The sequence below is a fragment of the Silurus aristotelis genome (assembly GCF_946808225.1).
Source record: "Silurus aristotelis genome assembly, chromosome: 23".
Classification (NCBI taxonomy): Eukaryota; Metazoa; Chordata; class Actinopteri; order Siluriformes; family Siluridae; genus Silurus; species Silurus aristotelis.
This window is the reverse complement of record NC_139596.1, coordinates 3,394,697-3,419,595: the sequence shown is the minus strand read 5'-3', so window position 1 is coordinate 3,419,595 and position 24,899 is coordinate 3,394,697. Positions and strand designations below refer to the sequence as shown.

Below are 24,899 nucleotides of genomic sequence, written 5' to 3'. Positions count from 1 at the left end.
ATAACTGGCTTGATGACTGGGTCAGGGCATCTCCATAATAGCAGGTTGTATACAGTGGTTAGTACCTACCAAAAATGGTCCAACGAAGGAGAACTAACGAACCAGTGTCACAGGTCCTCAAGGCTAAGTGATGTGTTTGGGGAGCTTCAAAGTGCCTGTGTTGAATCCTGTCCACCACTGAAGTGCCTACAATGGGCATGCGAGTATCAGCACTATGGAGCAATGAATGGCACCAATTCAATTCATTTCAATACATTTTTATTTGTATAGTGTTTTTATCAGGGCATGTTGTCTCAAAGCAGCTTAAAGTGGATATAAAGTTTTATTAAATAATGTATAAGTTTAGTGCCTATACATTTGTTCCTTAAAATTTTAAGTTCATCCCTAATGAGCAAGCCAGTGGCAACAGTGTTAAGGAAAAACTCCATGGAATGGCATAAGGAAGAAACCTTGAGAGGAACCAGACTCAAAAGTGAACCCATCCTCATCTGGGTAGCACTGAATGTGCATTCATTACAGTTCTATCGTTGTTCAGGTGTGCTGTTCAGTGATATGTGCTTAAATGCATAACTGTTGATGAACCTCCTAATGGTCTTAAACCATTGTAATAGCCTGCTGATATTAATTACAGACCAAATCCATCCAAAAAGTTCTTGGGTTCTTCCACCAAGATGCACTTAGTAAAGAAGGCATGTGACAATATTAGCAATATTTTGCTCAAAACATTCATGTTGACAATGAATTATCTTTCATTTAGTAAATATATCAGGGTTACGTAGATCGGTTATATGAGTTCCCGCAGACAAGGTCTGGAAGAAGCGCATTGAAATGATCTTGCATACACAGAACACTTCCCTAGATTTCAATTCATTAGATATCTGTAGGATGTGCTAGACAAGGATATGCTTGGTGCCAGACGCCTTAGAACACACTCAGAAGTCTTGGGGAGCCCATATCTCGACGTGCAAATGGCATTTTGGCGTCATGAAGGGAACCTACACAATATTAGATGTAATAGAGGATCATTTCAAGTTTTTCAAACACCAAAAGTTCGAACAAGCTGAACTTTATTACAGGTGCATGTAACTGTTGACAGAGTTACTTCAAAACCGTTGCTGCTATCAGCCAATCAGTTTGAGGCAAACACCTGACAGCAATGTCAAACATGAACAGTTCATCAAGGGTTGCTTTAGCATTGTGTGTAACTTCGGGGTTGTGCAAAAGTCAAATTTATGACTTTTTAAGACCATTAAGAATGAAATATAAGACCTATATCAAAACATCAAACACACACACACACACACACACACACAAATTTGTTGTTACTGTAGCAACTGGCCTTAACCAAACCTTGAATTCTTTTTTTTAAATCAAGCATCGCTAAACTTACACTTAGCTATAGCTGAAAAATAAAATCTGTTTCACATCTGTGGTACAATCCAAGACAGATTTGCACCAATAATTAGAAAGCTGATTGGCAGATTCAAGCGGATTGAAAGCTGATTGGTCTAATTTGTAGTCGTAAAACAGTGAAATATATTTGGAACACCACAGAAACATCAGAATATGAAGACCTGTTTACAAATATTTAAGACCCAGACTTTTTAAGACTAGAGAAACCTTGAACTTGGCGACAATGAAACACTGCAATCTATTTTATAAATTTAATTTTTTTTAAATCACTATTTTCCTGCCATAACTAAATCTTGTCAGTCATAACGACGTTTTTGGTAAACTAGTTGGTTTTGTGTTACTTTTGTTCACTCATGTTGTCTGTTGTTGCACTTTGATCCCTAAAATGTTGTTTAGTTTCTCTGAGTACTTTACTGTATATGGTTGGAATGACAATAAAAGCCAACTTGATTTGCTGTAGGTTCAGGCGGTGCTTTATGTCTGAAAGTCTGCGCTGACCAGCACATCCTGAATCTTCATGCAGATCTTCCTAAGAGCTTTAAATGCTCCACCATCATTCCAATCAGCCAAAACCAAAACAAAAATCAGGGCTTTTCAAACTACGTGTTCTCTCAAGTGTATGGTCATGAAGTTGATCAGAATGTTATGAGTTATGAGTTCCCAGCACCATCAATCTGCCAATGCTGTTTGATAGCACGTATAAGTGAATGAACGAAGTGCAGCACCAATAAAACAGATTTATTAAATTATGAATATTTCTATTTTAATAACTTTAACGTGTTTGTAAGAGGCGTTTATTTGGTCTTCCGGACACCCAGGGGCGCTGTTTGGACTTCTAACGTGCCATTTGTGTGTGTAGAAGTTGGTGTCGCGGCGTGTTCGTGTTTACTGGGATTTCTGGAGCTCACCGGAACTAACACGAGGTTTGTAAGAGCGTGATGAGAAAGAGGAGAACCGAGAGCCCATCACTTCACGAGTGTTCGCCTGAAAGGAAGAAGAAAAAGAAATGTGAACCGGGGGGTGATGCAGAGGCCGGGCTCGAGGATGCAGAGCACGGGCTCGAGGATGCAGAGCACGGGCTCGAGGATGGAAAGCCGGAGCCGCTCACCGAACCGACACCGCGCACCGACCCCGACACCGCCGGCGCTCCTAGTGCCATCTTCACCGCTCCAGTCGGTGAGGGTCGCAGGAAGAGGCCGAGATACTGCGAGGATCAGGCCAACGGCGTGAACGCGGCGGATGTGCGCGCGTCTGGAAAGTTTGTCTGCACGCGCGGGACCGCGTCGGGAGAAAGCGCGTGCGGGTCCAGACAGGAAGTGCACGCAAAGGTGTTTTATTTTTATTTATTTATTTTTTATATTATTTTTTATTTTATTTGATTTAAACCACCAATTATTAATTCAGCGTATTATCTTCTTTTGGCTCCTCTCATATTTGTGTCTATACTACAGTCTTCTACATCTACCGCTCTCAAGCAATATTCTTATACATTTAACCAATTAATTAAATCAACCAGTCAGCCGATCGACCAGTGAATTAAATAAATTAATTAGCCAGTTAATCAATTGAACGATCAGTCACATGCAGTCAGTTAATAATTACAACAATCGTTCAAAATAATTTAAGAAGTCTATCAACTAAATCAATCAGCTAATCAACCGAACAGTCCATTAATTAATAAAAAAAAAACCTGTCAGTTAATTATTTAATCGAATTGTCATTCAAACGATTAATCAACCGGTCAATTAATTAATTCAATCAATCAAATAATGAACCATGATGAATGAGGAAAATGAGAGAGAGAAAAAGGTTGGATGATGTGGAGATGGTGATGCAGGAAGTGGATAAGATTAGTAAGGAGGAAGTGAGAGCAGCGATTAAGAGGAAGAAGATTGGAAAGTTGGTTGGACCAGATGACATACCGGTAGAAGCATGGAGATGTTTAGGAGAGATGGCAGTGGAGTTTTTAACCAGATTGTTTAACAAGATTCTGGAAGGGGAGAGGATGCCTGAGGAATGGAGGAGGAGTGTGCTGGTACCGATCTTTAAGCATAAGGGAGATGTGCAGACCTGCAGTAACTACAGGGGAATTGAGTTGATCAGTCACACTAATGAAGTTATGGGAAAGAGTAGTGGAAGCCAGGCTGAGAGAAGAGGTGACCATCTGTGAGCAGCAGTATGATTTCATGCCGAGGAAGAGCACCACAGATGCATTATTTGCTTTGAGAATGTTGATGGAGAAGTATAAAGAAGGACAGAAGGAACTGCATTGTGTGTTTGTGGATTTAGAGAAAGCGTACAGCAGGGTGCCAAGAGATGAGTTGTGGTATTGTATGAGGAAGTCAGGTGTGTCAGAGAAGTATGTGAGGGTGGTGCAGGACATGTATGAGGACAGTGTGACAGCAGTGAAGTGTGCAGTAGGAACGACAGACTGGTTCAAGGTGAAGGTCTGACTGCATCAAGGATCGGCCCTGAGCCCTTTTCTGTTTGCAGTGGTGATGGACAGGTTGATGGACGAGGTCAGATAGGAGTCTCTCTGGACTGTGATGTTTGCAGATGATATTGTGATTTGTGGTGAAAGTAGTGCGCAGGTGGAGAAGAGCCTGGAGAGGTGGAGGTACATGCTGGAGAGAAGGGGAATGAAAGTCAGTAGGAGTAAGTACATGTGTGTGTGAATGAGAGGGAGGGCAGTGGAGTGGTGCGGTTGCAGGGAGAAGAGGTGGAGAAGGTGGAGGAGTTCAGGTACCTGGGGTCAAAGTAACAGTAATGGAGAGTGTGTTAGAGAAGTAAATAAAAGTGTGCAGGCAGGGTGGTGTGGGTGGAGAAGAGTGATAGCAGGAGTGATTTTTGATAGAAGAGTATCTGCAAGAATGAAAGGGAAAGTTTATAGAACTGTGGTGAGACCTGTGATGTTGTATGGATTAGAGACAGTGGCATTGAGTAAAAGACAGGAGTTGGAGCTGAAGGTAGCAGAGCTGAAGATGTTAAGGTTTTCGTTGAGAGTGACGAGGATGGACAAGATTAGAAATTAGTTTATTAGAGGATAAGACCATGTAGGATGTTTTGGTGAGGGAGGTGAGATTGAGATGGTTTGGACATGTGCAGAGGAGGGACATGAGTTATATTGGTAGAAGAATGCTGAGGATGGAGCCACCAGGTAGGAGGAAAAGAGGAAGGCCAAGGAGGAGATTTATGGATGTGGTGAGGGAAGACATGCAGGTAGTTGGGGTGAAAGAGGCAGATGTAGAGGACAGGGTGGTATGGAGACGGATGATCCGCTGTGGAGACCTCTAATAGGAGCAGCCAAAAGAAGAAGAAGAATCAACCGAACAGTTCATTAATTAATAAAAAAAAATCAACCTGTCAGTTAATTATTTAATCGAATTGTTATTCAAACGATTAAACAACCGGTCAATTAATTAATTCAATCAATCAAATAATGAAATAATCTGAGGTTTTGCATATGTCAGTTCACACTTTGACCTCGTGGTGGTGCTGGAGTTTAAGTTTGAAATGTTCGTATAATCTGCTTGTGTTGTGCTTCTTCGTTGGACTTTCCTGTATACACCGGGTTTAGTTACCTCAGGAAAGAATCTCTACTTTTATCTTTATTGTTCATTATTTTAGTTAGGTTATTGACAATAGTAGATTATGGTTGACATCTTATCTCAAAAACAATTGAAATGGTAAAAAACTTGCTACTGAATGTTCCATGTTTGACCCCAGAATTCACTTTTCAACCCATAAGGGTTCCAAGTTTTTCCCACTGAACCTACAAGTCTAATGTGGTTAAATGCAGCACAACCAATGAAGAAGTTTTAGGGTTTTTAACAGCAGCTTGTTCCAGTCCGTTAATCGGATTTGTTTGGAAAAGCGCACCTATATTTTCTGTAGCCGCTTTTCACACCTCGTCTGTGTTCCCCGTGTAGACTAGATAAACCTATACAGCAACAGTTATCAGTATTCGTACACACAATACTTTTGGGTACGTAACTTTTGGCTGAAAATATGAAATCTCATTTTTGTAAATGGTGCTGATTTTACCAGAAGCCCCTTTCACTTGAATGTACAAATCAATGTGAGGCAGCTGTAAAACGAATGTAGCGTGCAATCACGGCTATGTGTAATTAGGCGGAAAAACTATGGCATTAAGTCAGCGGTAGGATTGCGGTCGGTTTGGTTCCCACTCTGCGTTGTGCAACATGTTCCCTAGCGTGCGAGGTAGTTACACATTGTTTGGCTAGTTCTGTGATGTGGATTTATTTTCATCCAAAGTGAACCAGGGTCAAACTTTAATGGCGAATGAACCCAATTAGAGCACTCTTAGGTGGTAAAATGTAAACCATTCGAGACTGTCGGATTAGACAGCAATCTTTTCCCCAAAGGGCCGGTGTGGGTGCAGGTTTTCATTCCAACCAATAAAGGGCTACACCAGTCATTGAAAATGGTGAGAATTTGGTGTGGACTTTCCTGGTTGGAATGAAAACCTGCACCCAAATTGGCCCTGTTAGGGAAAAAGATTGGGCACCCCTGGTTGAAATCCTCCTGATTAAGCTGACTGGATCTCCGTCAAGCCAATCAGAATTGAGTATTCTTCCAGACCACGGTGTGATGCTTTAACTTTAAACATGACACGATGGTGGGTTGTATGTGAGCCTCTATAGTGACTATTTACATTTTGCCTATGCCGTTACAGGTGACCCGTCCTGACGACATTGAGGATGACCTTTGTGCTTTTAACTCCTTCCAGTTCTGGAGAACTCCCCTGCCACAGTTAGATCTGTCGCTCCTGGACAGTCCGTACACAGCTGAGCTTACCGAGCACAGCTCTTCGAAAGAGTCCACGGAGGATATGGAGACCTGATGCAACAATATATCATTAGAAACTGACGCTGTGTATTTGGATTCGAGAAACGGACCCTGTAGAGGGGGGAAGAAATGTAAAGGAAATACCAATACCACGTTGCCAGTTCTGCTTTCCAATGTTGTCTAATGAAGACGTCATACGGCATGACGGCTTTTTCCCCTTCCCCAAGAACATTGCGTATTTCTGAGCACTTTTAAGAGTTTGCATAATGAAGTGTTCTAGAATTCGGAGTAGTGTTGCAGCACAAACTTCATTACAACTTCTTGATTGTTTCTGTTTTCTCAGAATTTCTGTTCGAATAATGCTAAGATTTTTGAGCAGATAATTTCCCAGTCAATTCCCAGAACTTCCAGAGAATCACAGTTTCATATTCTGGTCAGGTTGGATCCAAGAACATATTTGAGAAATGCTGGGCATTAGTCAGGAGTACACTGGATGGGACACACCAGTCCTTTTGAGGGCACCTTGAACACATTTACACACATTTTTTTATTTTTTATCTAGGGGCAGTTTTTATTTTTAACCACATTGTGGTATCAGGAAACCGAAGACCTTGGAGGAAACCCACACTGGCCTCCACATGAACAGTAACCCAGAACTGTTTGTACACAATCCTATTATTTCCAAACGACATTATCCTTTCCTTAATGGAAAGTCTGCCTTTACAGGATTAGGGTTTATTTTTTTGGTGTGGTTTTTCTTTTTCCTTTTCTAATGTATATTTTTTTTATTTCTCAAAATGTCTAAAATAAAGGGAAGGTTTTTTTTTAACACTGTTGCTTCAGCTTCCAGAGGCTCGGCTCTACACGGATCCTGCCTCACATCCAGATTGCTGATCTCTGGGAATTCTGGATGTTAGGAAATCAGATTTGTGTACGTTCAGGGTTTTTTTTTTTTCTTTCAGTTATGCCTGGTTTTAGATTTTCTTTATCACTTGGATATGTAACAGTTAATTGTAAATATTGTAGTTCTTGTATTAATTGTTTTTTTTCCCCTCCATTTTATAGCCTACTGACTCACATTTCTGATCTTGTTTTGCAATAAATTTATGAGCCTCATTCCATTTTCATTGCCTTTGTTTCTTTTTTTTTTTAATATTATTATCTTAAAGACGTTTCACAGTGATTTAACGTTTCGCCTGCTGGTCATTAATGGAGCACCAATCAGCTATGGAGATATAATATATACACACACACACTATATAAAACAAAATATTGAGGGTACTTGACTTCTCCAGCCATATTCGGTTCGGTTCCATTCATTTGAAATGGCAGATCCAAACATGTTCCAGCCTGCTCTGTGAAGGTATGGCTACATCAGTACCTGGCTTTACTAAAACTCTTGTGGGTGAATGAGATTTTATGGAACAAATCTCCACAAAATCTCCATCAAAATCTAGTGAAACATCTTCCCAAATAGTGGCGCTTATTTTAACCGCAAAATGGGGACTACATGGTCAGTTGTCCACAAACTTTTGTAAATATTGTGGGTTCCTGAATAGTTCTGAGAAGGTTTTTACAGATTTATTCATACAGCTGTTTACTACAATAGGCAGCACAATGACCTTTGAGCTGAGCAAAGCAGGAAAACGAAGTGCAAGATTTTTTTTTTTTTTTTTCTTCATTTATGAGGCACAGCCAGTGATAAACCAGGCATAGAGACTGTCGCACAGTCGGAACAAACCTCCTTAGTAAGCTAAGCGATCAGGTAAGCTAAATTTCCTTTATTTGTTATTTTGACTTGTAGGTTAATGCTAAAATTGTGTGTACTGAGCTGTAATAGATGTAAACATTTGCAATGCTTACCCTATCACATATGTGTGTACGGGTGTTATACATACGTGTAGGGTAAGCATTGAAAATAGTAGATGAGAGATAACATTGAGAGGCTGGTTTTGATTGTGCAGTTAGGCAAAGAAACATCAACATCTTGAACAAATATGCTCATTGGTACTATCTGTAATTACATCCATTTGGCAGAGGCAACTTAAAATTATATATACAAGTGCACAGTTGCGTGAAAAGACCCAGAAATGGCAGATTGGTACTGCTGGGATTTAAATTTATAATCTCATGAGAAGTTCAACAGCTTAACCAAGGGGTTACCAATAATTTATGAAATGTTCTGCAATTTCAGATGAGGTAGCCGTATAAAACCATAGACTGCGTTACATCATTTATTTGGAAAGCATTCATGTGCAAAATTCTATTCTCATGAGGGAAAAATATCAAAAGACATTAACACTTTTGTCGATTCATATTGAATTAAAAAAATTGTAGTGGTGAACATTCCTAGCAAACATTATTACACTTTTAAGGGTCCCTCAGTTGGGCTGTCGAAAAAGTTTCTGCATATACCGTAGCCCATGGTAAAAAAAAAAAAAAATAGACTCAGTCTGAGATGCAGAGTGCGATATAGATTGCAAACAAACATCTTTTTGGTGGGGGTTTTTTATCCCAATTCACCAATGGGACAGTGTGGTCCGTAGTCATATTTGACAAATGTTATCTATAAAATACACAAATGGTCCAATTTATGGACACATGATGGTAATTCTTTATTAATTAAAAAGTAAACGGAAAACATTGATGTAAAATAATAGGTTCAAATGATATCAGTTGTAACTAATTCATTATGTGCGATTAGCTATATTACTTCATCAGTCAATGAAGAACTTGCATGTTGTACAGTGTTTGCATCAGTTGTAGCATTTTCTGTGCTAAAACATGGGTATAATTCTTTTTTGAAACTTTCACCAGTTGCCACAACATTTTTTTTTCTTTTTCAAACCATTTTGAATCTGATATGCTACCTAATCGCTAACTCGTTCAACTAGTCGGTGAACCATTAACTGTTAGATTTCCAGACACAATGAACGCGCAATACAAAATGTTCGACGTTTGCCGAAACGGTTTCTTCAGACATTGGATTTTTCGGAATGTGGAGAATGTGAATCTGGAGCTTGTTGCTTATTCGAGCAGTTGATAGTGTTCCAATTCCTTGTCAAACTGACTGTATCGTCCCCTAACCACAGTACTAGCAACAGGTTGGCTAGTTTTTAAAAGCTAAGGGATAAGTGAAAGAACATGAAATCATTCATATAATTTGAGTTATTGGAAGATTATATGAATTTGACAATTGTCTAGCTGCATATTTCATATTTATGTGGAACTATGAAGAACATAGCTTGATTTGAAGTAGTGAGAATGGGACTGATTTCTTTCTAGCGCATACTAAACGTATCGACTTGAAGTAGTGAGGATGGGACAGATTTCTTTCTAGCCCGAGTGTTGACTTATAGTCTTGAAGTAGTATGGATAAGGGTGAAACTGATTCCATTCTATCCAAAACTATAGACTTAAAGATTTCAAGTATTGAAAATGGAACTGTTGACTTAAAGACTTGAAGAATTAAGTATGGGACTGAATTCTTTCTAGCCCAGGCTGTAGACTTATAGACTAGCTATATACACAGTGATTACAAAGAAAAAATACGGTTAACTAGATTCGATTTTCATTCTGACGAATAGCTTCCATCCTGATCCCCCCCCCCCCAAATTTGTATTGAATGAAAACTAGATAGAATTAGCACACATTAAATGTACAATCCAAACAAAAAAGATCCGAAAGGGAAGACACCATTGTAAGGCTAGCGTTTTTAATGTTTTTTTTTTTGTTGTTGTTTTTTATAGGAGGGCATGACAAACATACATTGAAACAAGAACGCAGGTGTTTAGGGATTTATGTGTGTATGTGTGTCTGAGAGTTATCTAGTCAGTGACGATTCATTGCTCAATTTTAATTGGTAGATAGTTTATCTATTGATAAATATATATGTACATACTAGTATCACCACCAGCCACAATAGTGCTGTAATTCTTTTTATTTCTTTTTTTGTATTTTGGATAAATATTAATGATCACCACTGTAATATTGGGATCAGCTTACGAGAAGGTTTGTTTACAGTCATGCTTTATTGCACATCTTCACCTTTCCACCACTTGTCCTTTTGACCCCCAAGTCATCAACTGTCAATAGAGCAGTCAGTCATGCAGGAAAGGGTTTTGTTTTCTTAAAAAATCATGTTTAAAGCTTGCTGAGGTGTTAAGATGGCAACTACGTAGTGATTGTGAAATGTTCATTTTCTTTTGTATTAGACGTGACACTAATTCCCAGCTTTAAGTATCCACTTCAGAACACACACTCCAGCAGAGTTCCTGCTTCCTTCACTGAGAGCTTCAGAGCCACACCCACTATTCCTTCCCTGCTCCCTGCAGAGCGAGCTCTTGTGGGAAGGCAGATCACCAGCGCTGTGGCCAAAAAGAGATGACTTACTGAACACACACACACACACACACGTGTGTCCTGACAAGATGAAGGTGAGAAATTAATGTAATATTTGTATAATAATAATAATTATATATATACATTTATTGATTATTATTATTATTATTATTATTTAATATATAATGTATTTTTTAGCTCAAATTAGCTGCTTGAGACATCTGAAGAAGAAGGGAATAAAAAAAAAGTTTTTTTCCCTTTGAGTTCTCCAGCAGGGGTAAACGCAACTAAAACTTTTTTTATTTTTTTATTTTTTTTAAACAAACCTCTTAACCACTTAAGGTTAATATTAGACACTTTTTGTATAATATGAATGTTATTTTGTTATTTATTGTGCTTGCATTTCTGTTGGGACATTGAGAAAGTTATTATTTAGATACCTAAACTATTGTGTGGAAATATGGGGGAATAATTATAAATCTATTATCAAAACCTATCTTCATATTGCAGAAAAAGGCTATTAGAATTGTTAACAGAGTTGATTATTACGCCCCAACTAACCCATTGTTTATTAAAATGAATGCATTGAAATTACAGGATTTGGCTGATATAAGCACAGCTGTAATGATGTATAAGGTTCACAATCTTAAGCTCCCAGTCTGTATTCAGGAGAGGTTTAAGCCAAGAGAGACTCGATATAATTTGAGAGGAATCAGGGTATATCAAAAAAATAAAGTTAGGACCAATACTAAAGCGAGGTGTTTCTCAGTTAGAGGAGTTAATCTATAGCTGGTAATATTCTTATATCTGTTTTCACTTTGCTGCTTTCTGATTACTGTTGCCTCATGTTGGGTATTTAAAATTGGTTGTAAATAGGGTTAGGCATCAATAAGTGTTTCACTTCAGCCTAAACCCCTTTCAGTCATTGCTGTACTATAAAAATTCTGTTTGTGTATGTTGTTATGTTTAAATGACTGAAGAAAAAAAAAACTAACTAACTAACTAACTAACTAGATAACATTTTTAAAGGTATAAAATGTAAATCGTGTTCCTAAATATTGTAAATGACATGAAATTATTATTCTTCCTCTTCCTATTATTATTATTATATTTATTATTATTATTATTATTATTATTATTATTGTTTTGTTTTAGTTATTTATGATTTATGAATTTTTCATAAATTGGTGGGTTCTTCATGTTCAAGTCATGTTAAATTGCTAAAAATGTGTTCAGCTTTATTCTGGATCAGTTACAGAGATCTGATGATGTGTTTTCCAGTAGTAAAGTTTAGTAGATGCCAAGAGGACAATAGACTGAATAAGCACCTTATAGACTGGCTTTTAAGCCCAGTGGTTAAAACCGACTGATGGTGCAATTGTTAAAGAGGTGAAAGAGAATGATAAATGGTTAGCCACAATTAAAGGTGGCAACGAAGACCTCCTGAAGATGAAGAACATTGTCCTAAGCAGACATTGGTTCAACAATATGTGTCTGCTTATCTGTTGTAATGGTGTAATGGTCACCCAGGTCAGCAATGACATACAGGTGGATCATGACCAGATCTCCAAGAATTTTTCCAATTGTGGATCTCTTTTTATGTCAAGCAGTCAAAGCTGCTTAATCTGAAGACTTGGTTGAATTATGTGGGAAGGTCCAAGGCACTTTTCTGCACATCCTCAGCTACCACACTGCACTGCATACTATTCAAGGTTGAGAACCGGATGTAATACGGATAGTATATTTTGTGGAGTTTTCGGGTAAATATCAAGCTGTAGTCATAGATTAATCTTATGCTGAATAATCTATCCAATTTGATTTCAGTTTTTGCCTTCTCAGACCAACCCTGACCTTATCTTGGTACATGTCTACTTGTTACAGACCTGGCTAGAAAGTCTCAGCTGCTGCTGTCCCTAGTGCTGATTCTGTGCCACACTGGATTCTGACATGGCAATATCTCTTTTTAAAACATTTTTTTATGTAGATTCTGGTTCTGAGCAATCAGTGTATCCCAACATTGATTTGCATGTAATTCTTATAATTCTTTGCTGTTATTGGTATCAATAATTACAGTGAGTTCTTGTATACAGTGAATTCTTGTTTTCTTGTGAGTCTAAGACCACAGGGCAGAACATTCTATATACAAAAGCTATGAGGCCAAATTTGGTGTTTATACAAATCGCCAGCATGTGGGAAGTAGGTCTGCCTCTTCAGAGCTGTTACATAAACATACATAAATGAAAACTGTATAAGAGAAGGAAGACAGCCAAAAGGGGTTAATGATTGCCAGGTTGGGGGTTCAAGCCCAGTGTCACCAAGCTGACACTGTTAGGCTCTTGAGAAAGGCTCCAAGGGGTACTGTATCATGTCTGACCCCAGCTTCCTAACATCGCTTTTATATGCATAGAAATAATTTTCCTGTGCTGTAATGTACAAAAATGCTGTTTTGATATATGGTCAAAAGTACGTTCCCAAACAAGTAGTCCTTCCTGAAACAGTTGCCCCAAAGAGTTTTCTGTGTATTTGTAATTTTTCCTTCACTGGAACTAAGAGGCTCAAACCTGTTTTATCATGACAATTTCCCTGTACGCAATGCAATCTTCCAGAACACATTAGATTGGAGTAGAAGAATTTTAGTCTTTTGCTCGGTAGGTTATTATTAAAGCAAAGAGGGACTGCCATGGTAATGCTATGTTCAACAAGCATCAATGGGTGTTATTGGTCAGATGGTCACATACACTAACTTGCCCATATAGTCCATAAAGGTAATAAAGTAGCACCACCAATTTTTATAAGTATTCTCGCGTTTTTCTCATTATTCTAGTCATGGATCCAGACAACATTTAATAAGCGGGAGTGTGTAAAGTTTTTACCAGCATCAAGAGAACATCACAGGTAGGTTTCTTGGTTGTGCACTATATCTGGCAGCTCATTTAGAGTTTGTTGAAATTGTATTACATTTTAATGGAAGCCTTTCCTGTATTTTTCAGGTGTTTTCCTGTTTGCCATGTTTGCCAAAATCTAGTCCGGTATGAACTCTTTAATATTTTTTTTTTTAATTCCTGGTACAATCTGTCTGGAGGTTGAGCCATGTCAACTGGTCTTCTATCTGATTGGATCAAAACATTTCACTACTCATTCGAGCAGCTTCTTCAGTCTGAGGGAATTCCACAAATTTGTATGCCCCAGGGTCTATACACTCTCCCCTTACTCCCTGTCTCTGGGCTAGTTACAGCCTAATGACTCCCCTTACTCCTGACACCCTTCCCTCCACACTGTCACCTCCCCCCTGTCCCCCTAATGAGGTTATACAGGGAGGGGATGATCGCCGACCCTCGAGCATACAACTTTATGGAATCCTGCTAGCGTCCCTCAGACTGAAGAAGCTGCTCAGATGATTAACCAGTTGACATGACTCAACTACCAGATATCTACACTTGGATGATTGAGAATCTTCACGGACACTAATACAATCTGGTGATTTCTATGCTTTAATATACAAGCGCAGTTTTATTTATTGCATCTGTTGTTTTTTTTTATTCTATTTATATGCTATCGGATAAATTATAAAGATAGTAGATAAAACAAAAGCAGTATTTATGTACAGATTTCCATCTGTCGTTCTCTCAGTTGCTGCTGCGGGAGACTGATTGGCGAGCATTTAGAGCTCGACTCCAGTTCTTGGCTCCCTCTGTCTGGGGAAGAAGAGGTGTGGTGTGTCGTTCAGCACACCAAAACCAGCCCCACTGATGCATTCGGATCCATCGATTTCCAAGGCAGCAACAAGTGTTCTTGTCGCGCTAAGGTTCGCTAAGGACAGGAATGGATGTTGTTTGCTTGCTATCTTCCAACACAGACGTTCTACTGTATATATATTTTCTTATTTTCCCAGTATGTGCGTCTGTCATGTGATGCCAAACCCGAGGAGCTTTGCTGTTTAATGTTGAGAGAATGGAATATGGCACACCCCAAGCTGCTAATATCAGTGCATGGAGGGACAGACAACTTTGCCTTACCCCCAAGAGTGGGGCAGGCATTTTGCAAGGGTCTCATTAAAGCTGCAGAGACTGCAGGAGCTTGGATTTTCACCGATGGCTTCAATACAGGTGTGCATCTATTGACTTTCATTTACGCGTGCATGTAATTGGGTTCATTTTCACTTTTCCTTGAATTAGGTGTCTCGATGTATGTTGGAGATGCTGTGAAAGCCTATGGTACATACGAGCGTAGGAAGAGAACCGTGATAGGGATCACACCATGGGGGCTAATTGAGAACCACACTGACCTCATCGGACTAGACGTGAGTTTTTTATTCCAACCTTACAATATTTACCTAATAACAATAATCCTGAGAAATGATAAGTGAAGTAGAATCACTCTTGTGTATTATTTATACCCCTGTGGTGCACCAGGTCCTGAGGCACTACCAGACTTTGGGGAATCCACTAAGTAAGCGCTCTAGTCTTAACGGCATGCACTCGCATTTCCTGTTAGTGGATGATGGAACTCTGGGTAAAGCTGGAGGTCAGCAGGAGCTGAGGAGAAAGGTGGAGAGACATATCCACCGACAGAGGATCCACCCCAGTGAGTGTGTTTGTGTGCATGTGTATAAACAGAAATCTTCTCTCTATGCAGGTTGCCCAAGGGTTTAACACTCGTAAACACTCTGTTGTACTATTCTATAAGTTTAAGATAGTCCATGACTACAGGTGCATTACGGGATTTTAATGCATGATGGTATGACCACCTGACATAAAGCGCGTTATCCTATTATTCCCATGAATACCATAGTCACGTGCGAGCATTTACGAGCTACCATCAATGTTTGCGTCACTGAATTTGATCTAAAAAGAAAAATAATAGTACATTTTTAGTAGTTCTTTTATATTTGGTTTGTTGTACCTAGAATTCTCTCTACTGCAAATCATACACAAAATAATTTTTATATAGTAAAACACATTTTGTCGTAAACTTCTTCACGTTATGTTGATAAAATTCATTTGACACGAACGCAGGATTGTTACAAATGTATGCGATTTCTGATGTACATTTCGTGTGGGTGTGTATTTCAGGGCTGGGTCAAAGAGTTCCACTGGTGTGTGTGGTGGTTGAGGGAGGTCCTGCAGTGCTCTCCACAGTGTTGGAGTATGTGAGCAGGTCTCCTCCCATTCCAGTCATTGTGTTCGAGGGCACCGGCCGTGCCGCAGACCTGCTTTCTCTCATCCACAAGCAGACTGCAGCAGACAGGTGGGGTTTAAAAAAGAAAATGTCACCTTAAATAAAAATAAATAAATAAATGCAGTTTCACGTGGTACGAATCAAATTTGGGTGGATTCGAAAGTGGGTGGAGCTTAAAGCCTTTTTGGTTTTAAGTTGCAATGTTAGAGATGTTGTAATGGAGGCGGTAGCTCAGTGGTTAAGGCATCGGACTTTAAGAAAGAAGGTAATGAGTTTAAATCGCAGCACCACCAAGCTACCATTTCTGGGCCCTTGTGCAAGCCTCAGTTGTTCAGTTGAATGGCGCTCTGGATAAGGGCATCTGGTGGTGGCCTCCCAGAATCAATCTAAGCATGAGGGCCTAGAGCGTGCCTCTCCAGTCTCACTGTCCATGATCTACTCACCTCACACGGCAGCAGCGACTTGGTCTCATTTACTAACTGCTTTTGCCAGGGTTCGGTGCCTGGGCTCCTACCACTTGTTTTAGCAACCTGACCCCAGTCTCACAGTCAAACAATGCCTGCCTTCAAACCCAGGGTCTAGTGTCGATGTGTGGCCCATGAGGACTAGACGAGTAGTAAGGGACGTTGTTGCAGGCCTTTGAGGAAGTTATACAAGAAAAGGGGAGTGTTAGCTCAGTGGTTAAGGTGCTGGGTTACTGATTGGAAGGTTGGGGGTTCAAGCCCCTGTATCGCCAAGCTGCCACTCTTGGGCCCTTGAGCAAGCCCCCTAACCCACTGTGCTCCAGGGGCGCCGTATCATGGCTGACCCTGCGCTCTGACCCCAGCATCTGAGCAAGCTGGAATATGTAGAACAAATTTCACTGTGCTGCAATGTATATGTGACAAATAGAGGCTATTCTTCTTCTTCTTCTATAAAGATTAACCCCTTAGTCCGCATTGATGTCAATGTTTTTATGCAGATCCATTATGTCTTGTCTCCAGCTCTGTTTTGTCATTGGTCTATTCCGCCATACATCCTAGTATCCAAACTTGTTTTTATTCATCCTGAAAATTATTTTGTTTCTCTCTAATTTCCCACACACTTATACTCTCCATTTGTTTGTTCTTCTTTGTAGATTTTGGCCTTGTTTTCAGTTTTCATGTTATAGTTTTGCCTTATATGTGTTGGTTGTTAAACGATTGACTTCTGCCTCTTTAACATTGAGAACTTTAGATTTGCACGTTTATTAGATAAACCGTTCTCAATCCACATTGTCATCTTTCCACATTTTAACTGCTTTTAAGAGAAACACACTACACCAGCCTAATCAATGAAAACAGCACAATGAGAATCCCTGACCATCACTGAACTGGATTAAGCGTGGTTTTATTTGTGTTTGTTCTTTTTTGTTCTATAGGGAGCTTGATGCGAATATGAAGGAGGATTTCCTGCAGCGCATCGAGAACGTATTTGGTGCAGCAAGAGCGAAGGCATATCAGCTCTTCACTCTGCTTAAACATTGCATGCAGCACAGAGAGGCGGTGAGTAAACAGGAAATGGACCTACTCAAAGCACCTTTCGGTTTAAATTAATTTTTACTCACTTTAGCATTTGGGCTCATTGTGTCCCCATTCTCAACAAAACTCCACCCTTGGAGAAAACCTGGCTTGTTGCGAACAGTATGGTTGAAGTTATTACACCATAAACACATTATGATAGGGGTGTCTATAAAATGACTGAGGCTCATCCAAACATGAACATACTGTACATTCCCAAACTGTAGCATAATTGTCCAAATGTGTTTTCTCAGTCACATTTAGACACTAACACTAAGGATATATTTTCAGATATATTACAGTGCCTTGCGAAAGTATTCGGCCCCCTTGAACTTTGCGACCTTTTGCCCCATTTCAGGCTTCAAACATAAAGATATAAAACTGTAATTTTTTGTGAAGAATCAACAACAAGTGGGACACAATCATGAAGTGGAACGAAATTTATTGGATATTTCAAACTTTTTTAACAAATAAAAAACTGAAAAATTGGGCATGCAAAATTATTCAGCCCCCTTAAGGTAATACTTTGTAGCGCCACCTTTTGCTGCGATTACAGCTGTAAGTCGCTTGGGGTATGTCTCTATCAGTTTTGCACATCGAGAGACTGAAATTTTTGCCCATTTCTCCTTGCAAAACAGCTCGAGCTTAGTGAGGTTGGATGGAGAGCATTTGTGAACAGCAGTTTTCAGTTCTTTCCACAGATTCTCGATTGGATTCAGGTCTGGACTTTGACTTGGCCATTCTAACACCTGGATATGTTCATTTGTGAACCTTCCATTGTAGATTTTGTTTTATGTTTTGGATCATTGTCTTGTTGGAAGACAAATCTCCGTCCCAGTCTCAGGTCTTTTGCAGACTCCATCAGGTTTTCTTCCAGAATGGTCCTGTATTTGGCTCCATCCATCTTCCCATCAATTTTAACCATCTTCCCTGTCCCTGCTGAAGAAAAGCAGGCCCAAACCATGATGCTGCCACCACCATGTTTGACAGTGGGGATGGTGTGTTCAGGGTGATGAGCTGTGTTGCTTTTACGCCAAACATAACGTTTGCATTGTTGCCAAAAAGTTCGATTTTGGTTTCATCTGACCAGAGCACCTTCTTCCACATGTTTGGTGTGTCTCCTAGGTGGCTTGTGGCAAACTTTAAACGACACATTTTATGGATATCTTTAAGTAATGGCTTTCTTCTTGCCACTCTTCCATAAAGGCCAGATTTGTGCAGTATACGACTGATTGTTGTCCTATGGACAGAGTCTCCCACCTCAGCTGTAGATCTCTGCAGTTCATCCAGAGTGATCATGGGCCTCTTGGCTGCATCTCTGATCAGTCTTCTCCTTGTATGAGCTGAAAGTTTAGAGGGACGGCCAGGTCTTGGTAGATTTGCAGTGGTCTGATACTCCTTCCATTTCAATATTATCGCTTGCACAGTGCTCCTTGGGATGTTTAAAGCTTGGGAAATCTTTTTGTATCCAAATCCGGCTTTAAACTTCTCCACAACAGTATCTCGGACCTGCCTGGTGTGTTCCTTGTTCTTCATGATGCTCTCTGCGCTTTAAACGGATCTCTGAGACTATCACAGTGCAGGTGCATTTATACGGAGACTTGATTACACACAGGTGGATTCTATTTATCATCATTAGTCATTTCGGTCAACATTGGATCATTCAGAGATCCTCAACGAACTTCTGGAGAGAGTTTGCTGCACTGAAAGTAAAGGGGCTGAATAATTTTGCACGCCCAATTTTTCAGTTTTTTATTTGTTAAAAAAGTTTGAAATATCCAATAAATTTCGTTCCACGTCATGATTGTGTCCCACTAGTTGTTGATTCTTCAAAAAAAAATTACAGTTTTATATCTTTATGTTTGAAGCCTGAAATGTGGCAAAAGGTCACAAAGTTAAAGGGGGCCGAATACTTTCGCAAGGCACTGTATATGTTTACGTTTGCCTTTACATTTACGGCATTTAGCAAATGCGCTTATCCAGAGCGACGTACAAAAGTGCTTTGAGTCTCTCGCAATGAATAAATCTACACTGGTACGCAAGATCACAAACGTAATATAAGTATAACTCTTGAATTCTACAAAGCAAACTTGGAAAGTGCTAATTTAAGTGTTTCAGGAAGAGGTAGGTCTTCAATCGTTACTTGAAGATAGCCAGGGACTCCGCTGGTTCACTGGTTGCAAACTTAGTATACCAATAGCCTAAAACTCTGTTGAGAGGAAATATAGCACATTTAAAAAAAAAAAAAAAAGACATAAAACAAAGAGGGAAATAAGTGCTTATTTAGGTGTTACAGGAAGAGGTAGGTCTTCACTCATCATTTAAAGATAGGCAGTGACTCAGCTTTTCAGCAATTCATTTCACCACCTCTGTGGCAGAACAGAAAAGAGTCTTGATGTGTACCCAAATCTTACCCTGAGAGAACGTGGGACCAGTTATGCAGTGGTAGAAGATCTGAGGCAGCATGGTGCCATGCTAGAAGTGATGAGAGCTTTGAGGTAATAGGGTGCTGGTTCATTTTTGGCTTAATAGGCAAGCATCAGTGTTAGTGTTTTAAATCAGCAGTGGGGTGATGTGGGAGAACTTGGGAAAGTTAAACACAAGTCACACAGCTGTGTTTTCGATCATTTGCAGAGAATGAATTGCATTTAGAGAAGTGCATTCAGTTGCAGCAGTCCTGTCTCAAAATGACAAGAGTCGAGTCAAGTCAAGCCTATTTCTAGGCAGCTTCAAAGCAGCTTTACAGAATTTAGTGGTTAGGGTGAACGGTGTATTTATCCCTGATGAGCAGCCATGGCGACTGTGACAGTCAAAAACTCTCTTAGATGTTTTGAGGAAGAAACCTTTAGAGGAACCAGACTAAAAAGAGGAACCCATCCTCATTTGGGTGACATCAAGAGTGTATAGTCTTACAGAACTCTTATAAACAATTCAGAACTCTGGAGAGTAAAAACTAACTCTACAGTCTTATAAATTAATTTGAGATTATGGAACCACTGAGCTACTGAGCTACACATGGAGCTACTGAGAAACTCATAAAATAGCCCAACACTTGCGATCCTCATAGATCCAACATCAGCTTCTCCATGCTAGAGCCTTTTAACAGTCAAAAAGTTACAATGTCCAAACTCCACATGAGCACCTGAGCAGCCAGTGTGAACAAAAATGGCTAAATCCTTCTGATGTTGTAGAGACGAAACCGGCAAGAGCGCGTCACGTTAGCAACATGTAAGGAAAAGGACAGCTGATTATCCGTGGTTACCCCGAGGTTGCAAGCAGTGGTTGAAGGGGAGATCAGAGATTTTGGCAGGGATATTGTAAGATCAGGTTCAGGTTTGAACTGTTCTATATGAACTGTTCTACATCTGATTCATGTTCTACATATTTCTCTCAAATTGGACTTAATTCACTGCAATTCTGATTGTTTTTTTTCCCCAATCGGGCAGAGTCACTCCCTCTGACCCTAACCCCGAAAGTAGATCAGATTGACGATTTGACCATAAAGTTAGGGAGGAATATTTCAGACACAATTCCAGTAATTTGAAATAATCCAAATTACAACCTGTCAACAGACATATCTTTCATCTTATAAATGAGGGTAAACAGACAGATACTAGAAAATGATTACAAAAGCACTTTTTGGTTACATTAACAATTGTGATATGCTGATGTCAAATCCTGATACACATGGGTTTAGTGTTTTGACTCTTTTTTTTTTTTTTTTTTTTCAACTTTGCGTCTACCACCTTTTTTTTTTTTATCTGTTTACTTTCTATTGTTTCCTGTCTGCTTTCTTTCTTTTCTTATTTTGTTTATTAATATGCAACACTTGTTGTGTCTGCATTTTCGTTCCTACTATTGCTACAGGTTCAAATATTCCAGGGTTGTTCAGAAAATCACATTGATTCTCAATACTAATGTCGATGTGAATACAAATTTTGATTTCATATCTGTAATGAGTCACGACTGACTTGAAAACGTATGTACTGAAGCAACAGATCAACACGTCTCATGTTACATCACACACTTCTCAGATTCACTGTTTCTCGTGCTTTATCATTGTTTTTGCTTGCCCCACCCCTTACCTTTTGATAGCAAATCTGTGTGTGTTGGTAAATAGTAGCTGTTGTTGGGGATGCCATATGTGTTTCTGGTTCAGTTATGAATGCAGGTGTCTACATATACATCAGTCTCATCATAGCAGAATACCTGGTTTCGAGAAACTTGCTGAGTTTTCACCAACCGTTAGAAAAAACGCTGTCGATTAATGTCTCTGTGAGTTTTTGTTATACTATCCATCCAGTCATAGGAGTCATAAACAGAAAAATGGCTGAAATGGAACAATGGAACGTGCTTTTTTTTATCAGCCAATCGTTTTGCAGCACCACTAGACATTCGATTTTGAAGATACAGGTTAAATTATTTAGAATAGAGACAGATTTTGTGGCATGGTTGGTGGTGCCAGGATTGGTTTGAGTATTTCATTCAAGAAACTGCTGTTATTTCACCAGCTTATGGAGAAAACAAAATCCCAGGTTCTTTCTTCAGTCATCACCTGTCTAGTAGTGATCTAACATTCTACTGTTTTAGGTCACCTACCTGAAATTGTGGCATGAGTTTTCTTCTCATTTAGAATAAAAATTTATTTTTTTTCATTAGTAAAAACTTAGGCTGCAGACCGTCCAATCATTGGATTATTGTATGTAAACTTTAGAGACTTGAGGTGTGAATGAAATTTCCACGAGATTCTAAAATACCCAATACAGCCCATGTGGCACGATTCATTAAATTTACAGAGGTATGAATTTTGATGTTTAATCAAACAAGCAGTTTTCTAGATATTTTTAATAAAGTGGATCGTCAGTGTATATGCAATAACACAATTTAGTTATAAACAAAGTCCTCTTGAAAAAAATAAACATTAACATTTGCACTGCAATAATGTTAATGATAAAAGATTTGGTTGACATATAAATTAACTGTTTTTTTTTGTTTGTTTTTTTAGATCACCATTTTTGACTCAGAATCAGAGGACCATGTGGAAGCAGATGTGGCTATTTTGACGGCTTCACTAAGAGGTATAAAAAACATAGTTTCTTATACCATTATAACACACCATTGGCAAAACTATGCAAACAGCCTTTTATCCGGTTTACCTACTCATCCTGATGTTATCCCATAATGCATTTTGTTTCTAGGCACCCCGGAAGAGCAATTAAGTGTAACGTTGGCCTGGGACCGAGCCGACATTGCTCAGCAACATGTACTGGTCTACGGACACCACTGGAAGGTGCAGTATGATACACAGCATATGATGTAATAATAGCGTCATGTGATAAGGGTTGTACTTATATTATGTTGGTGTGGTCGATTTAAAGGTGGGGGCCCTAGAACATGCCATGCTAAACGCTTTGCTGATGGACCGTGTCAGTTTTGTAAAGCTGCTCATTGAGAAAGGCGTGACCATGAAGCACTTCCTGACAGTGTCTCGCCTGGAGGAGCTCTATAACATGGTAATGCATTTGCTACAGTTAATTAGTCTGTAGAGGCTCCATAGACTGTTTATAATTCAGGTTTTTTGCATCACTGTAGAATTGGATTAACTAGTATAAAGTGGTAAATTGTGTCTGATGAAGATTTATTCTCATTTTTAGATGCTACTCATGCCAAACTCGATCATGGTTATTCACAAATCTAATGATTTATCGGTTTGAAAAGAACTGACACTACTGTAGACACACCATGTAAATCTAAGAAAGGCCATATTGTGTACTTTCATTTTCAGAATTCATCATAAACGTACAGTGAGGAAAATAAGTATTTGAACACCCTGCTATTTTGCAAGTTCTCCCACTTAGAAATCATGGAGGGGTCTGAAATTGTCATCTTAGGTGCATGTCAACTGTGAGAGACATAATTTTAAAGAAAAAATCCAGAAATCACAATATATGATTTTTAAACTATTTATTTGTATGATACAGCTGCAAATAAGTATTTAAACACCTGTCTATCAGCTAGAATTCTGACCCTCAAAGACCTGTTAGTCTGCCTTTAAAATGTCCACCTCCACTACATTTATTATCCTAAATTACCTGTTTGAGGTCGTTAGCTGCATAAAGACACCTGTCCACCCCATACAATCAGTAAGAATCCAACTACTAACATGGCCAAGACCAAAGAGCTGTCCAAAGACACTAGAGACAAAATTGTACACCTCCACAAGGCTGGAAAGGGCTACTGGGAACTTGCCAAGCAGCTTGGTGAAAAAAGGTCCACTGTTGGAGCAATCATTAGAAAATAGAAGAAGCTAAACATTACTGTCAATCTCCCTCGGACTGGGGCTCCATGCAAGATCTCACCTCGTGGGGTCTCAATGATCCTAAGGAAGGTGAGAAATCAGCCCAGAACTACACGGGAGGAGCTGGTCAATGACCTGAAAAGAGCTGGGACCACCGTTTCCAAGGTTACTGTTGGTGATACACTAAGACGTCATGGTTTGAAATCATGCATGGCACGAAAGGTTCCCCTGCTTAAACCAGCACATGTCCAGGCACGTCTTAAGTTTGCCAATGACCATTTGGATGATCCAGGGGAGTCATGGGAGAAAGTCATGTGGTCAGATGAGACCAAAATAGAACTTTTGGGTCATAATTCCACTAAACGTGTTTGGAGGAAGAAGAATGATGAGTACCATCCCAAGAACACCATCCCTACTGTGAAGCATGGGGGTGGTAGCATCATGCTTCGGGGGTGTTTTTTTGCACATGGGACAGGGCGACTGCACTGTATTGAGGAGAGGATGACCGGGGCCATGTATTGCGAGATTTTGGGGAACAACCTCCTTCCCTCAGTTAGAGCATTGAAGATGGGTCGAGGCTGGGTCTTCCAACATGACAATGACCTGAAGCACACAGCCAGGATAACCAAGGAGTGGCTCTGTAAGAAGCATATCAAGGTTCTGGCGTGGCCTAGCCAGTCTCCAGACCTAAACCCAATAGAGAATCTTTGGAGGGAGCTCAAACTCCGTGTTTCTCAGCAACAGGCCAGAAACCTGACTGATCTAGAAAAGATCTGTGTGGAGGAGTGGGCCAAAATCCCTCATGCAGTGTGTGCAAACCTGGTGAAAAACTACAGGAAACGTTTGACCTCTGTAATTGCAAACAAAGGCTACTGTACCAAATATTAACATTGACTTTCTCAGGTGTTCAACTACTTATTTGCAGCTGTATCATACAAATAAATAGTTAAAAAAATCATATATTGTGATTTCTGGATTTTTTTTTTAGATTATGTCTCTCACAGTGGACATGCACCTACGATGAAAATTTCAGACCCCTCCATGATTTCTAAGTGGGAGAACTTGCAAAATAGCAGGGTGTTCAAATAATTTTCCTCACTGTATATATAATTTACTTATATATTATTTCAAATAGAAATATTCAATAAAAAAAGAAAAATATAAAATTAGATTTCAATTTCACAGGATATTGTAGCTGCATTGCTTGCATAGGACTCTTTAGAAATTCAAAGACTAATCTCTTGATTTTTTTTCTATCTAAATGAATACAGAAAATAGAGCTGTTTACATGTAAAGCTGCTCTAAATTAGCTAAATAAATAT

At 39.4% G+C, this 24,899-nt stretch overlaps 2 protein-coding genes across 4 annotated transcripts in view; both read left to right on the top strand.

Annotated features, from left to right (window-relative positions):
- Nucleotides 1–2,232: 2,232 nt before the first annotated feature.
- On the top strand, nt 2,233–7,290 carry LOC310717994 (uncharacterized protein). Of its 2 annotated transcripts, XR_014531019.1 has the most exons (3): nt 2,233–2,741; nt 6,110–6,970; nt 7,035–7,290. XR_014531019.1 is itself a non-coding variant. In XM_083526460.1 (2 exons), the coding sequence occupies exons 1-2, from the start codon at nt 2,352–2,354 to the stop codon at nt 6,275–6,277; spliced, it is 558 nt and encodes a 185-aa protein (XP_083382586.1). In that variant the 5' UTR covers nt 2,233–2,351; the 3' UTR covers nt 6,278–7,024. The 2 variants fall into 2 exon arrangements, 1 of the variants encoding a protein (XP_083382586.1); XM_083526460.1 differs by lacking the exon at nt 7,035–7,290 and having other exon boundaries at nt 6,110–7,024.
- Nucleotides 7,291–10,144: 2,854 nt separating this feature from the next.
- trpm6 (transient receptor potential cation channel, subfamily M, member 6) overlaps nt 10,145–24,899 on the top strand; it is a 31,589-nt gene continuing 16,834 nt past the window's right edge. Inside the window, exons 1-13 of one of the 2 annotated variants that reach the window (XM_083526337.1) lie at nt 10,455–10,658; nt 13,388–13,458; nt 13,554–13,592; nt 14,194–14,368; nt 14,456–14,669; nt 14,739–14,863; nt 14,976–15,147; nt 15,636–15,810; nt 17,141–17,264; nt 22,285–22,357; nt 22,478–22,569; nt 22,658–22,792; nt 22,934–22,960. In XM_083526337.1, the coding sequence (XP_083382463.1) occupies nt 10,653–10,658; nt 13,388–13,458; nt 13,554–13,592; nt 14,194–14,368; nt 14,456–14,669; nt 14,739–14,863; nt 14,976–15,147; nt 15,636–15,810; nt 17,141–17,264; nt 22,285–22,357; nt 22,478–22,569; nt 22,658–22,792; nt 22,934–22,960 (1,428 nt within the window). In that variant the 5' untranslated portion in view covers nt 10,455–10,652. Of the gene's footprint in view, nt 10,659–13,387; nt 13,459–13,553; nt 13,593–14,193; nt 14,369–14,455; nt 14,670–14,738; nt 14,864–14,975; nt 15,148–15,635; nt 15,811–17,140; nt 17,265–22,284; nt 22,358–22,477; nt 22,570–22,657; nt 22,793–22,933; nt 22,961–24,899 lie in introns of both variants that reach the window. The other variant, XM_083526336.1, reaches the window with a different exon arrangement.